General features: G+C 57.5%; 1 protein-coding gene across 4 annotated transcripts; it reads right to left on the bottom strand.

The window, feature by feature from the left end:
- Positions 1-335: 335 nt before the first annotated feature.
- On the bottom strand, positions 336-13,892 carry MAG (myelin associated glycoprotein). Of its 4 annotated transcripts, XM_082708716.1 has the most exons (12): positions 13,837-13,892; positions 11,971-12,030; positions 11,415-11,483; positions 10,860-11,228; positions 9,425-9,721; positions 9,054-9,311; positions 7,621-7,881; positions 3,152-3,439; positions 2,690-2,786; positions 1,798-1,897; positions 1,508-1,546; positions 336-855 (listed from the first exon to the last, which is right to left on the bottom strand). In XM_082708716.1, exons 3-11 carry the CDS (start codon positions 11,458-11,460, stop codon positions 1,520-1,522), a joined length of 1,743 nt encoding a protein of 580 aa, XP_082564842.1. In that variant the 5' UTR covers positions 11,461-11,483; positions 11,971-12,030; positions 13,837-13,892; the 3' UTR covers positions 336-855; positions 1,508-1,519. The 4 variants fall into 4 exon arrangements, with proteins under 4 accessions (XP_082564842.1, XP_082564841.1, XP_082564840.1 ...); XM_082708715.1 differs by lacking the exon at positions 1,508-1,546 and having other exon boundaries at positions 11,415-11,505; positions 13,837-13,891; XM_082708714.1 differs by lacking the exon at positions 1,508-1,546 and having other exon boundaries at positions 13,837-13,890.
- Between the last annotated feature and the right edge of the window lie 611 nt (positions 13,893-14,503).

The raw sequence follows: 14,503 nt of genomic DNA, 5'->3' as shown, positions 1-14,503 counted from the left end.
GAAGGGGCTCTGTACACAGCTGGTGCCTACTTAATGTTTCTTAAACCAAAAAAAGTAAAGTTGGGAAGGCTGAGGCTGTGAAATACGGCGTGAATGTGAGAGATGGCGGTCAAATCAGCGCAGGCTCACGAAACACCCCGACCGGCAGGGGGCGTGAGGGGATGTGAGTGAGTGAAGGGGCCAGACCCAGCCCACAGCTGCCAGCCAAGGTAGTGGCCTTGGACTCGGGGCTAGAATTCCTGGGCCTTTGTCCCTGCCCAGGACCTTGCAGAGGGCGAGGAGAGGGGCAGCAGGCTTCACTAGGATGGATCAGGAACCATCAGGATCTAGACAAGTGGTTGGCTTCGTGGCATTTATTTCACGTCCCTCTGGACAGGCCCTGGGGCCGGGTGTGGGGGCAGGAGACCAGGCAGGGGGTAGCAATAAATAACATGGACGGACAGACGGAGCTCCCCTCCAGACATGAGGTTAAAGGAGGTTAGAGAGGAGCCACAGTGTGGGGTGGGTGCTGGCTGGGCCGGGGACGGCTGGGAAGGAGGGGAGGCCAGGCGCCTAGGACCTCACTGTCACCTGCCCCCTTCCTTGACAGCCCCAGCCCCCTCCACTCTGGGGAGCAAGGGAGCCCATAACCAGTAGGGGCCAGTGAGGGTCCTGAGGGAGGGGTGGCCGCACAGACGGCCCCCAGCTCCCTCACTTGACACGGATTTCAGCATACTCGGCCAGCTCCTCCGTCAGGGTGTAGCTGTCCTTGGTGGGTCGTTTGCCCAGGTCCGAGTGAGAATAGCTCAGGTCCAGCTCTGGGGGCTCTCCGCGAAGGCCCAGCAGCCTCCTCTCAGATCCCAGTCGCCTCTCACTCTGCAAACAGAAAGAGCCCAATAGAAGAGTCTTGTTCCATCTTTTCCAGGTCCAACAGCTGCAGTCACATTCACCCCCACAGCTCCAAAGTCAAGACCTCCTTTCTCAAGGCCCGCCGGTGCAGCCTGGGGCCTTTGCCCATGCTGGTGCCCCCATGCACGACAGCCTCTTCATTGCTAAGCCTGAGAGTCACTCACAAATTCAGTGTGTCCAGGAAGACCTCTTCAACGTAAGGATTTGGGGCACAGGTGATTCAACCCATAGCGTCTTTTCAGAATAAAGTCACTCGGTTGGGATCCCGCCTTCCCAAATGTGTAAGTGCCTGGTTCCATATGACCTTCCCCCATGTTTCATTTTGGGGTGACTTCCCTCCTCAGTCTGGGAGATCCTGCAGGGGTGACTTCATCTTCCCTATCCTGTGCTCCACCCCGCCCCCACCCCTACATGGGGTCTTTGGACACAGACATGGGACAGTGACCACAGACAGAAGGGAGCAGCAACATGCCAGAATAGACAAAGCCAGGAGAGCTGGGCAGGGCCAGACTTAGCCAGGGAACATCCTGGACACCTGACGAGAACGTACACACATGCACGCCAACCCCGAGGCCCACAAGGGCCCAGAGGCGGGCACACTGAGCTCCCTGGATCCTACCTCCTGGGGCGCTCATTCCAGGGTAGAGATCTCTCTGGACTATTGGAGAAGGAAATGCAGTCATAGACCCGGGTGCTGCCCTCTGCTGAGCCCCTCAGCCCCCATCCCAACCTCAGCCTGAGCACCCCTCCCGGTCCGGGTGCAGCCCGCCCTCCACGCTTCCTCCCTTTCCCTTCTGAAGGGGCCAGCCTCCCAGCTGTCCCTTAGCCTCCCAGGCCCTCCCAGGCCCTCAGAGTCCCCAGCACCCAGGTTTTCCAGCTAGTCTGGAGCCACAAGGCTCCGGCCCTCACCTCATATTTCTCTGGTGCCCCAGAGATGCGGAAGTCGCTGCTGAACAGAACCGGGGGGTTGTCCCCCGCCGAGAAGCTGGGGCTCTCTGTCACGTTCTTTCTGCAGGGCAGGACACATCAGCCCCAGCAGGAGTCCCAGGCCTCCCTCTCCGCTCCCTTTCTGCACCCCATCTACGTGAGGAGTTTGGCTCAACGGACCCCAGGGCAGTTCCCACCCAACTCTCTAAGACGGCATAGATGGCCCCTTCTGGTCATTTCCAGAATGACCAGCCTCTTCCTGTCACCTGTACCCATCCCTCCATCAGGTTCCTGGCCTCTGCAACTTTTGGGGACCCCAGCTTAGTTTCTTGGGGTTCTTCTCATGTGCTCTGGCTCTGTCCTCCCCTCTTGCTGCCAGGACATGAAGCAGAAGGATAAATTTGTTTTCAGGGAAGCTGATGTGTGTGCCACAAGGAGGGAGAATAGCAGAGTTGTTGTGGGGGGTGGTCTGGGGCTGGGGAGTGTCCTTTTGCCAGAGATGATGTGTGTAAGCACCCAGGCCCTGAAACCAACAGTGACTGGCCCCGTGGCTATGAGCCAGGGGTCTCTGGCTCTCCCCGACTGCACTGGAGCGTGTGCAGGAGGGTTCCTAGAGGGCAAGGGGCTGTGGCCACAGAACGTGGGGACCAGGTAACCAACAGGGGAAAGTGCCCAGCCCGGGCACTGGCCCACCCCGAAATGTTAGCAGGAGCCTCTCTCCTCCATGCAGCCAAACATGCAGAGTAGAATCGCCCTCCTGAACACAGACAGGGCTGCCCTCGCTTGGCCACCTGCTACCTCTAACTGATCTCCCCGCCTCCCCAGCCCCGGGAGAGTCCCCAACCCCCCAGATGAACCCTGGCAAGCCACTCACTTTCTGCGTGTCTGGGTGATGTAGCAGATGATGGCAATTAGGATGGCAAAGGCTACCACGGCTCCCACGGGGCCAATCTTGGCCCACATCAGGCGGTCTGAGGACAGAGACCCAGACACCCTCAGGAATGCTGGTGATAGTGAGGACACTCGGGGTCTTGGGAGATGGGCTGGGGCAGAGATGATGGTGAAAACGTGTCCAGAGCTGGCACAGCCTTGCACTGCCTGACTGGCCCGGAGGGCTTAGTGGCCAGACAGTCCAGGAGAGGGCCCATGAAGCACAGGCAAACCCAGGGCAGCCTCTTCTTACCAACTGGAAAGGGCATCTTTACCACCTCCTCCACCTGCGTCGCCCGACCCACGCTGGGTGGCTGATGGTCAGCCTCGGGGAGGGAAGCCTGGATCCAAGAGAAGCCCCGTCCACCTCTGTGGCTCCCCCCTCCCCACCGACCACAGCACTCACGGGCTCCCTGGAAGGGCAGCTCCAGGCTCTTGGTGCCGTAGAGGTTGTGGGCCGTGCAAATGACCCGGGGCGGGGCCTGGGTCTGACCCCGCAGCGTGAGGATGCTGGTGAGCAGGAGGCCACTGCGCTCCGAGTACACAAACTCCCGCTCAGTCTCATTCACAGTCACGTTCCGTGAGGGCAGCTCAAAAGCCACGGACGGCTCCGGGTTGGATTTCACCACGCACAGGCACTGCACCGTGTCCCGGGCTGCTGCACAGTGGGACTCCAGGAGGATCATGGGGGCAACTGCAGGAGCAAAAGGACCAGGACTCAGAGGACTGGCGCCAACCGGAGGTGGAGCCTCAGGGGACTCCGTGGCGGAGCAGGTGGTAGCTGTCTGGGAGATGAGACAAGCTGCATTTCCCCCTTCGCACTACCTCAGGCCCCCTCTCTTTGTTCACCTTGTCAAACAAATGAGATCACGAGGCTCCCTGCTCAAAACCCTCCTTCCGTTGCCCCCAGGTCACTGACAATGATACCCAAATTCTTTCCCTGGCTTGGCAAGGCCCCGCGGGACCCAGCCGCACGGGTCTTCTCTTGCCATGGCTCCTGATCTGTCACACTGGCCTCCTCAGTCTTTCTAAAGCTCATGGAGCTTCTTCCCAGCTCAGGGTCTTGGAGATTCTCCCTCACCCTGGAACACTCCCCTAACACCTGCTGAACTCAGTCCCTCCCTCTGTGCCCGGGGCTCTACTCAGATGATATCTTTTTTGACGATTCACAGAAATTGTGCCTCGCTTCACTAACCATTCGCTGGTTAGTCCTGCTTGGGTTTTGCTCCCCAGAACTTATCCCTACCCATGTGAGATACCCACATGGCTGGGCTCTTGCTGCTGTCAAGACTGGTTCTCGCTCTGCCTACTCTCCATCCCCATCCTTAGAACCCGCCTTTCACATAGCGGAGCTCTGCAAAGACTGCCATGGGCTACTGAATCCTGCCAGCTCCCCTCCCTGGCCACCTGCAGATGCCCCTGCGGACTCCCTCAAGCCCCCTTGCACCCTGACTGTCCCTCTGTCCTGGGCTCTTCCACTGCCACTGGCACCAACCCCCATCCTCCACCCAAGGTCATTGTGCTGAGCTTTCCTTTGCTGATGTATTACAAAAATGGTACTGGTCTGGGTTTTGTGAGGGACTCTTTGGGGGGGGGGGGTTGGTTTCTTTCATTTTCTAAAATATGATAATATAATAGAACATGGAATGTTGCTTTTCAAAACCATGTTCTCTCCCTTCCTGAAGAATCCAGCACTGGAGTCTGCTCACTCTAGACTGAGCTCTGGTTCTCAGCTCCGACCAGAAACCCCCTGCACATGGCCAAAAGACCCTCGGGCCACCTACCCCCATTTACTTCCAGTTTCCGGTTTAAAAAAAAAAGAAAAAAAGAGAATATGCAAGTAACAGTGACGGGCCAGGGAGTCACATGACCCGATTTGAGCTAGAGATGGTTCCAGTTGGAACCTCAATGTGTACTTGCATCTAAATCTAGTAATTTAAAAATATATAGCCCGAAATCTGTACAGGCAAACATGCACTATGCCTTGTTGTAGTGTTAAAGAATTAACACCCTGCAGAATAATGACAAACCCGAACCAACAGCTGTTACATTTTTTTAGAAACCCTTTCATTCAAGACCGCACCCCTCTGCTCCAGGGACAGCATCCCCCCTCAACCCCTTGCCACCACCCTGCCTCCATGTGCTCAGTATCTCCGCAGCTTTGCAGGCAGCCGGGGAGACCTGGGGAACCCTGACTGACCCTATACAAACCACCAGTCCCACAAAGAATGGGGAGTTTGGGGTGCGACAGCTTTGGCAGAGCCCAGCTCTGCCATTTACTGGCCCTGATCAGGCCATTTGGCTTAACATCCTTCCCAAGGATTCAGGATGCGATAAATGGAACCATTCCAGCAGGGGGAGCATGTGAGCAAAGCCTTGGCCACAGGAACTCCAGGAGGGCCAGGAGCCTGGAGTCCAAGGGAGAGATTAGTGGGAAATGATTTTCAGAGCAATTGGTGTCAGGCAATGTGGGCATTCAGCATAACTTCCAGACTCTTCACAGCCTTCTTTGGGGTCAGCTATGGTTATCATATACCCGTTTTTCAGTGGAGAGGCTCTGCAAAAGTGAAGTCACTTATCTGGGATCATGCCGCCGCAGGATGAAGACAGAGCAGGGATTCTGACCCAGGTGGGTTCAGCTCTGTCTGGTGCTGGACACCAGCTCACACTTCGGTTTCCTTCTTAAACTGGGTTGAAGAACAGTCCCTCACAATCATGTTGTGATGAGACCAAAATAGGTCAGCGTGCGCCGAGGGCTCAGACCAGTCCCCTGCGTGCAAGCACTCAGTAAAGGCGAGAGCCTTGCCGCATGTCCCTCACCGTGCTGGGCCCTGGCTCAATGGGTCAGAAGGATGCCCCGCTCTAGGAGCACCTGCCATTGTCAGAGGGCACCAAATCCCTGGTGCGAGGGGACATGGACTTCAGGGGACAGAGAGGAGCCTGAGGGATGCCGTGGCCAGAAGCCTGAGGCCGCCCTGCCATAGTGACCCAGGCCTGGGTGAAGCTGGTAGGGCTCAGCAGGTGGGGCGAGGGCCGGTGGGGTGGCACAGCTGCTCCTCGGCTCCAGCAAGCTGAAGGCCTTCCACAGCTACTCCTCGGCTCCAGCAGGCTAAAGGCCTTCCACTCCAAATCCATTGGTTTGTTTCCAAAAAGAAGCCTGATTAGGTAAGTCCTTGGGCGCCGCGGGCTGCAGAACAGCAAAGCAGCCAGGGGTTTAAGAGCTGTGCCAGAGAAAAGTCCAAAAGACTCCTGGCTATGACTGACCCTCTGAGCTGCATGGTCTTGGGGGATTCTGACCTTTGTCTTCTACTCCGTCAACATTCCCACTAATCTCTCATGTTCCAAAAACATGATAATGTGTACCTGCTTCACAGGGTGACCACACGGGCTCAGGAGAAGAACACTGCAGGGCTCGGGGTCCTGTCCAGAGGAGACTATGAATGACCATTTGCTGCCATCCCTCTCACTGTCCAGGAGAGCCTGTGACTCCAATGTACGTGAGACCCTACGGTGTTCGGGCTCAGGGGTTTCTACGCGATTCTCAGGGGGCTCTCTGACCCTCTGACTTATGAGGCCACTGGCTTGGGGTGTGACAGGGAAAAGGGGTGTAGCAGAAGGAGGAAGCTAGCCCAGGAGGCAAGGATGGAGAAAGCAGAACACCCCACAATGCATGATTGCCTTGGGTACTGCGAGCGAGCAGGGGCTGGGAGGGAGCGTGCTCCAGAGTGAAAGGTTAGCACAGCAGTGTGTGGCCATCCCTTTGCCTTGGAAGGTGGCACTCGAAATAGCCTGTCTCTGCCACGTACTGATTATTACCACATTCAGAGTACTGAGTCTAGGTGGTGCTCACTACCTTCTGGCAAACCTGGGGGGTGGGGACTGGAGGTAGAATAACAGAGGCAGGGACTGGTCAGGTCTGGAAACTAGTGCCAGAAACCAGGCAGGAGCTGAAGAGGAAGCAGAGGAGATGGCCACATGGGGGTGACATTCCAGAGAGAGCTGCTGCAGGAGAGGGAGTGGAAACCACTCACTGGGGGCTACAGCCCTGCATGGCCGCGGGGGGTAGGGTTGGGGTGGGGTGGGGGTGTTGGCCGTGTCATCGGTGAAGAGGTTGGGACAGCTGCTTGGTTGCCAGTGGAATGATAAGCTTCATTTCCAAGACTTCCAAGCTTTCTACGTACATCCCTCCCATCCCATTTCTCTGGCTAAACTCCACCTGTTCATCAGCTTGGTGTCCTCTTGGTCCTCTCCCCCACGTTCCCCACAGTCACGCTGCCCTTGGCACATAGCAACAGCTCCATCAGTGTATTCTGATGTAACAACAGGATGAAGTCAACTCGGCAGAACAGTGGAGACAGACTGTCTGGATGTGAACCGTTCTCTGGCTGTGTGACCTTGGGTAATGGCATAACCTCTCTGAGCCTCCGTTTGCTTCTCCGGAAACTGGAGACAGTAACAGAACCTCCATCCTGGGAATGTCATGTGGTTGAAATGAATGGGTCCCCATACAAAGCTTCTAGCAATGCCTGGTACATAGCAATGCAACACAAGGGTTAGATGTCCTCGTTATTGGTGGTTGCAAAGGGGGCAGAGACCACAGGATCCAGAAATCTTCTTGGTTAAAAGCGCATCCCAGGATGTGGAAACACAGTACTCTCAGGTGGGACTTTCAATTTGTTGCTGTGGATTCAGCTTCCCTACCTTGCCCATTCTCATCTGCTGGGGTAAAGCTGACCCTTGGCTGGAATGCGTGGATGCTTCCCAGCGACCCATGCGCCCCCAATGAACCACCCACTAAGGCGGGGAATGAGGAAGGACATGAAGTCCAGCCCGGTTCCGGCAGGACAAGGGGAGAGGAGCGGGGGGGGTACTCACACTCCACGGACAGGTTGAAGGTGGTGGCCCTCTGGCCATACTGGTTCTCAGCCACACACCAGTACTCTCCGTCATCCTCGGGAGTGACGGCAGGCAGCTCAAGCTGCAGCTCGCTCTCATAGATGACCGTGGCCAGAATCTGCTTCTCCTTGAAGATGGTGAGAATAGGATCCGGGTTGCTCTGTGTGGAGCACAAGATGGAGACCGTCTCCCCCTCCACAGCCACCATCGTCCCGTTCACCATCGGCTTCCGGGGTGCATCTGGGAGGGGCAGGACGGTGGGGGTAGCGATGGTCAGAAGCCAAGGGTGCCTCTTCTGCCAGCTAACTCCCATCCCCAATGTGACCCTATATACCCCAATCTGAGCGCACTGGCTCCGATGGTTCAGATAATCCCTGTCCCGCTATCCTATTTATAAGAACAGAGACTCTGCGGCCAGCCCGCTGTGCTCGAATCCCAGCTCCACCCCTCCCCAGCTGTGCCTGTACCCACGCCCTAACCTCTCCTGGCCTCATTTCTCTTATCTACAAAATGAGCTTAATAATAGTCCCAACCTCACAGGAGTCACGGAGAACCTAAATGTCAGGAGCTGAGTTAACCTGAGCAAGGTGAGATGAAGATTCCTAACCACGTGAGTGGACGCTGTGTTAATAAATAAATGTAGTTGGCTCGACGGGGATATGGGCTTTGGGGAGAAACAAACATGGTGATGGGAAATCAGGGTATTTGGAGTTTTAACTAGGATGGTGAGGGAAGTCTTCCCCGAGATGAGAAGAGGAGGGTCGGGGCTAGCCGTGGGGATGTCCGGGGGAAGAGTATTTGTGGAAGGCACTCAGAAACTGCTGAGTGGATGCTGGCGGCAGCTCTCATTATTATTATCCACAGGCCTGGGCATTTTGCCTCAATAAATATTTGTGAATGAGTGAATGAATGAATGACCTCTCCTTGGTTCCTAACAAAGAACCCTATCTGACCAGTCAGTCCCGCGGGGGACTCCAGAACATAACAGCCGGCGAGGGGCTGGGTGAGGTCTGGGGTCCCTTGTCCCTTTGCCTGCAACTGCAAGGGGGCTCATTGGGAAATGCGGATTTCCAGGGCCCAGATCCACTCCCAGACCAGGCGAGGCTGGTCAGAGTTTCACCGGCATTCCTGCGCGGCAAGGACCCATCCGTCTTCCCACCTCACCGTGGGGGGAGAAGAGTGGTGCGCAGTAGGTGTTCATCAGATACTTGTGGGACGCAGGAGGGAACGCCCTGACCTGCAGCCCTCCACTCCACCTTGGCCTCAACCTTGGCGGTGCTCCGGTGGGCCCGCCCGCACCCGCCCCCGACCCCGGCCCCGCCCCCGCCCAGCTGGGCAGGCGGGCGCCGGTTTCCCCTCCTCTGTCTGTCCCCTCCTCTGTCCAGCCAGTGCCGGACACCGGGGCCACTCACACATGACGCTGAGCTCCACGGTGCCGTTGTCCTGGCCGTAGGCGTTCTCTGCCAGGCAGGCGTAGACACCGTCCTCCGCGGCTGTCACCTCTTCCAGATCCAAGAACAGGCTTTCGGCCACGGCCTCCCGGAGCACCGTGCCGTCCCTCATCCAGGTCAGCAGCGGCAGCGGGTTGCTGTCCGCCCCGCAGAGCAGGCTGACGTGCGAGCCCTCGATGGCCTCCACCGAGGCGTTCATTTCCACGATCACCGGGGGGTCTAAGGCCCGCGACAAGAGGAGGGGGCGGGGGTCAGCGGGCTCGGGCCGGCAGACCGCGCCCCCGGCCCTGCTCCCCGCCCCGCCCCGCCCCCCGTCCAGTCCCCAGGCTCACACTTGACGTCCAGGCTGGCGTAGCCCTCGAACTGCAGGGTGGTGTTGGGAAAGGAGGCCTGGCAGCCCAGCCGGTGGCCGTTGGCCTCCCTAGTGGGCACGAAATGTAGCAGCGACACCTGCACCCAGGTGCCCTCGTCCTCGCGCAGCCGACCCAGCACGGTGGGCTCCCCCAGCCCTTCGTGGCCCAGCCAGCTCAGCTCCGGGCGCAGCTCCGGGCAGTTGTCTGGCACCATGCAGCTCACCTCCACTTCAGAGCCTGCGACCACTTCTGGGGGAACCACGATGTTGGGGGTGTCTAGATGAGAGGGAGGGAACAGAAGGGTCGAGGAAGCGTTCTCGGTTCGCGGTCCCCTCCCCAAAAGAATTCCCTACAACCTTCTCTCTCCCTGGATACCCTTCACCTGGAGACCCTCCTCATCCGACCACAGACGTGTAATAATGAAAATCACAGTATAATGGGCTGAATACTTGACAGTGGTTCCCCTGCCAGTCCTTCCAGCCAAGCTAGAAGGAGGGTAACATTACTTTGCTCAGTTTTTAAATGATGAAACTGGGGCCACTGCTAGTGTGGAGTAGAACTGAACTTCAAACTCACTCCGGCTTCCTCCTCAAGAAATTTCTCTCCTTTCCGATGTCTGCTTTGGTTTATTTTCCTGTCACATATGTCAGTGTGCGTGTGTGTGTGTGTGTGTGATGTCTTGGAGATCTATGTCTGGCTGTGCCAGTCTCTTTCTGCATTGGGGCTGTGATCTGGCTCATGAGGACTCCATGCAGATGGGGAACCCGAATCTAGGGGCTCCATGCTATAGGGCCTCTTGGAAATTGGGCGGCGTGCCCTGCTCTGATTGACAAATCTGGCCCAGAGCTGCATGCTCTTTGGCCTAAATTTAGGATTTGTTTTTAAAAATCAGAATCAGCAGCCAATGTTTAGGAATTAGGAGATTGCACAGAAAAACAGGCAGTTCTGGTTTCTCTTAAAAATTCAGACTGTCTGAGAGCAGTATGTCCACGCTGTTCCCCCAGCACTGGTCACCCAGAGCCAGGCGCAGCTCGGAGCACCCCACAAGGATCCACTCATTGAGCTGTAAGTGCTAGTCTTATCCCCATCTTACAGAGGAGGAAAACAAGGTCCAGAGACATTAAGTAACATGCCCATAGTCATCCAGACAACCCAGGAATCCAGAGGCCTTACCTCTAACCCCTGGGCCCCACTGCTTTTCTTCCAGTTGTTTTTAGAAGAAGAGGAAGAACTCTCATTTTCTCCTCTGAGGGCAGCAAGACTGTTTGGGGACCCTGCTTTGTCTGTTTCTCTCATCTTCCTCCCCAGGCCAGACTGAGAAACCTCGGGCCTGACCATCCCCAACCTCCCTGGAAAGGCGGGAAAAACTTGGTGCCACCCCCACCCTCCACACGCAGGCGCTCTGGGGACTCACTGATGATATCCAGAACACTGTGCTCCGAGAAGGTGTATTGGTTGTAGCCCCCTAGGTCCCCGCGGAAGTAGTACTTGCCGCCCAGCTCCGGGCTGAGGCTGCTGAGCAGAAGGGTGCAGTTACGCAGGCCAAGGTCCCCCAGGAGGCGGCTGCGGCCCTGGAAACTCTCGTGCACGACTTGGGTTCGAGACTTGAAGACCACTGGGGGGTAGTTTTTTGGGTAGGGGCTGTTGAAGTACCAGACGCCATGCACCACGGCCGGCCGCAGCTCATCGGGGAAGTCGAAGCGGCAGGGGATGGAGACGCATGTGCCCTCGAAGGCAGAGATGGATGAGGGCATCCAGGCACCCCAGTGACCACCACGAGAGGCTGTGGGCAAGCAGGACCACTGAGGTGGAGCAACATGTCCTTCCCAGGTCATCACGCCCCACCCTTCAAGGCACACAACTCCTATCACCTTCCATCACCCCCCTGGAGGCTGCAGGGACCCACAGAAATAGCCCCAGCCCGCTCAGAGGCCAAAGCCCCAGGATCCCCTGCACCCCTAGTCCTTACCTGAAATCATAATCCAAAACAGAGGCAGGGTCGTGAGGAAAATCATTTTGTCCAGCAAGTGAGTGACAGCTGGAGAGGGGAGAGGAGAGCACTAAAGGCACGGGGAAGAAGTGAAGGGTGCCCCTGGTAAGGCTTCAGGAGGGGGCCTGTTCAGAAGTTGGCTACTGCTGGTATCATTATTTGGAATTACAAACATTTCTAATGTATTGACCATGCCCCAGGCCCTAATGCTTGACTCCGCTGTATTAATCCATTTGGTCCCTTTGAGAAAGTGGCAGTTAGACCCCACATTTTATAGCTGCGGTCCAGAGACGTTAAGGCATTTGCCCAAGGCCACACAGCTGGTAAGTGGCAGAGTTGGGATTCAAACCCCATTTGCCAAGCTCCAGGTCTGCACACTTAACCACCACTTCGTAATGACATGTGGAGAATTATCTTCATCGCCATCGTGCCCCCCCGGGGCATCTCCAGAAAGTAAGGACAGAGCCAGGGCTGGACCTGCTGCAGGAAGCAGGGGAAACCAGGGGGAAAGAGAAGTTGGAACCCTGCCCCTCACCTCAGTGTCCCTGAGTTGGGAACGCCTTCGGGTCTCACTTGAAGCTATCAGCCAGCCGACCTGGAATGAGAGCCAGACAGGTGTAGCCCCGGCCAGCCGCCCTCTCTCTGCGTCCGCTCTGAGTGGTGGCCCGCTGTGAGGCTGCCCACGTGGTCTCCGCTGCCTGGGGATGCTGGGGACGCTCCCACATAGCCTGGAAGCTACTCTGTAGTCATGGCCTGCCCGCCCCCAAGTTGTGATTGCGAAGAACTTTGGGGAGGAAGGGGGAGCAGCAGCGCGTTGGGGTGGGGGGTGAAGCAGGCCGTGTGGTGAGTGGGGTGAGGGAGCAGATGTCCCACGGCTGAGGGCTGGGGGTGGCGGGCAGGGACCCAGCCCATCAATGACTGGGTTTCACAGCATCAGCATTCCCAACATGCCGCGGGAATTCCTGCCGCCCTCTCCCACCCCACAGATGGCCCCTGCTGTCCCCACCCTCAACAGAGGCCAGGGCCCGGTACAAAAGAGCCCTGTTCCCTCAGGGAAGAAGTGAAGGGTGCCTCATCCTGGGGGGCTTCTAGAGGTAGGTGGGATGAAAGAAGAGTCGGGTGGTCCTGGCTGGGCTCGGAGCAGGGCCAGGAAGGACCTTGGGGTTGGGAGTTTATGAGTCACTGGCACCCGGCTGCTCTGTGGGTCGCCCCGGGGTCAAAGACATGGTTTCAAGTGACTGCCTTGCCTGGCCTACACCGCCCTCTTCCCACGGACACGGACGCATGCATAGTCAGACACATGCAAATGCCGGTCTGAAATGTGACAGATCTAGACCCAACCAGAAGGAACAGGCTCACACAATAGCGACGCAGGCACACACCCGGGCAGGGCAGCGAGCCCCCTGCACCCACAGACTGCCCCCCACACACAGTCCAGAGGCACCCCTGCACTGTCCTGCCTCCTGCCCTCCACACCATGGGGCTGACATGGGCACTCAGGCACACACGTGCTCACAAAGACGCACAACCCGCGCACACACACACACCAGGGGGTGGCCGAGGACAGACCCACCTGGATGCAGGCAGTTGGACACACTGTGACAGGAGGGGACGGGGCCCCTGGGAGGGCCGGTTACCGGGCCTGGGCACACCTGGGATGTAAGCGGGCAACCCACCTATTTGTAATGGGGGCAAAGACTGGTTCTCGTCTTAGCTGTTAAGGGTGAGCTGTGACTCTCTGAAGGGCCACAGTTCATAAACACAAACACTGTATGTCTGTGGTCGTAAAATTTCACGGTGGGAGTGGGATTAGGAAAAAGAGCTCTAAAATTGTGCCCTAGTGGAATATAATGAAAACAAGGCTGAGGAACGCTGATGTAGATGGAAGCTCACCCAGGGGAGGTACATGCGTGCACATGTGCGCACACACACACACACACACACACCTGTCGCGCGCCCCAGTGCTAACACAGCCTCACTCGCAGCTCTCAGACCCCACAGCTCTCTGCCCCTGCCCCCTCACAGATGGCAGGATCCCGATCTATCCCTCTGCTCCTCTTCTAGCCCCAGACCACCGTCCCCCCCAGTCTGCCCCAAATTCAGGAGCCCCAGGGCAGCTGTTTCTGCAGACCCCAGGGTTGCTGAGAAGACCCCTGTGTTCTTCCTTTCTGTGGTTCATTCCCTAAGCCCAGTCACTGTCCCTGCCACGGTCCCAGCCCATTCCTTGAGCTGTCCTGAGCAGCACGCTGCCCCATCCTAAACTTGTGGCAGCTCCCGGTGACCATCCATGGCCCAGAGCACCTTGCCTCGCATGTGCTTCTGGGCCCCCTTTGCCCCACCCTCTCAGCCCCGATCCTCCGCTCTCCACCGGGTCGCCGGCCCCTCTCGGCTGAGTACTCACTTGGATGTTCTTGCTTCTGTCCCTCTGCTCCACCAGCCCCGCTCACAGTCCCCTGGCCTCCTAGGGTCCAGGCCCCCACTTGCAAGCCCGTCCCCTCCCCCCGGGTGCCAGGGGCCGCCTGCCTCCAGGGCCCAGCTCCTCCCTGCCCCCGAGGGAGGGGGGCACAAAGGGGCCCTTGTCACCACTGCTGGAACTGGGCAGTCTGATGCCTGGGTTCTACTAGCTCCTTCCTGGAGGGGATGGGGGGGAGGCAGCTTCACTTGCTCTCCCTCCTCCATCACTGTGCACCCTGGTCCTGGGTCCCTGGGAGGGTCTTCTAGTATCTCTGGAAGTCTCAGGCTAAGAAACAAAAGCATGGTTCTCAGCATCTAGGGAATCTTAGTGGCCGGGACAGGTATGACCTTAGACCAAAGAGGCCACTGAGGAGCCGAGCAGGAGAGAGGACCTGCCCACTCTTGGCTTCAGCGTCGCCTCCACCCTCTCTTGAATCACGTCCCTGGATCATGTTTGGTGCCCACATCCTGGTCTCTTTTCCAGACTCTTCTTGCCATCGGAAATGAACTTATGCATTGATTGTCTCCTCTCACGAGAACATGATCTCCAAGAAGATAAGGGCTTTGCCGGCTGATTTCTAACCTGTTTGTAGAATGGCTCCTGGCAGCAGGCT

The sequence above is a fragment of the Mustela nivalis genome (genome assembly GCF_964662115.1).
Source record: "Mustela nivalis genome assembly, chromosome: 18".
Classification (NCBI taxonomy): Eukaryota; Metazoa; Chordata; class Mammalia; order Carnivora; family Mustelidae; genus Mustela; species Mustela nivalis.
This window is presented reverse-complemented; position numbering and strand designations above follow the sequence as displayed.

Bases quoted from the DNA above. Each gene is read 5' to 3' on its own strand.
- MAG (XM_082708715.1), bottom strand. From the start codon at position 11,460: ATGATTTTCCTCACGACCCTGCCTCTGTTTTGGATTATGATTTCAG. The intron at 3,440-7,620 runs GTGAGTACCCCC...TTGCTCCTGCAG, and splicing joins CTTCAACCTGTCCGTGGAGT to TTGCCCCCATGATCCTCCTG. The intron at 856-1,797 runs GTGAGGGCCGGA...TTCTGTTTGCAG, and splicing joins GGGCACCAGAGAAATATGAG to AGTGAGAGGCGACTGGGATC.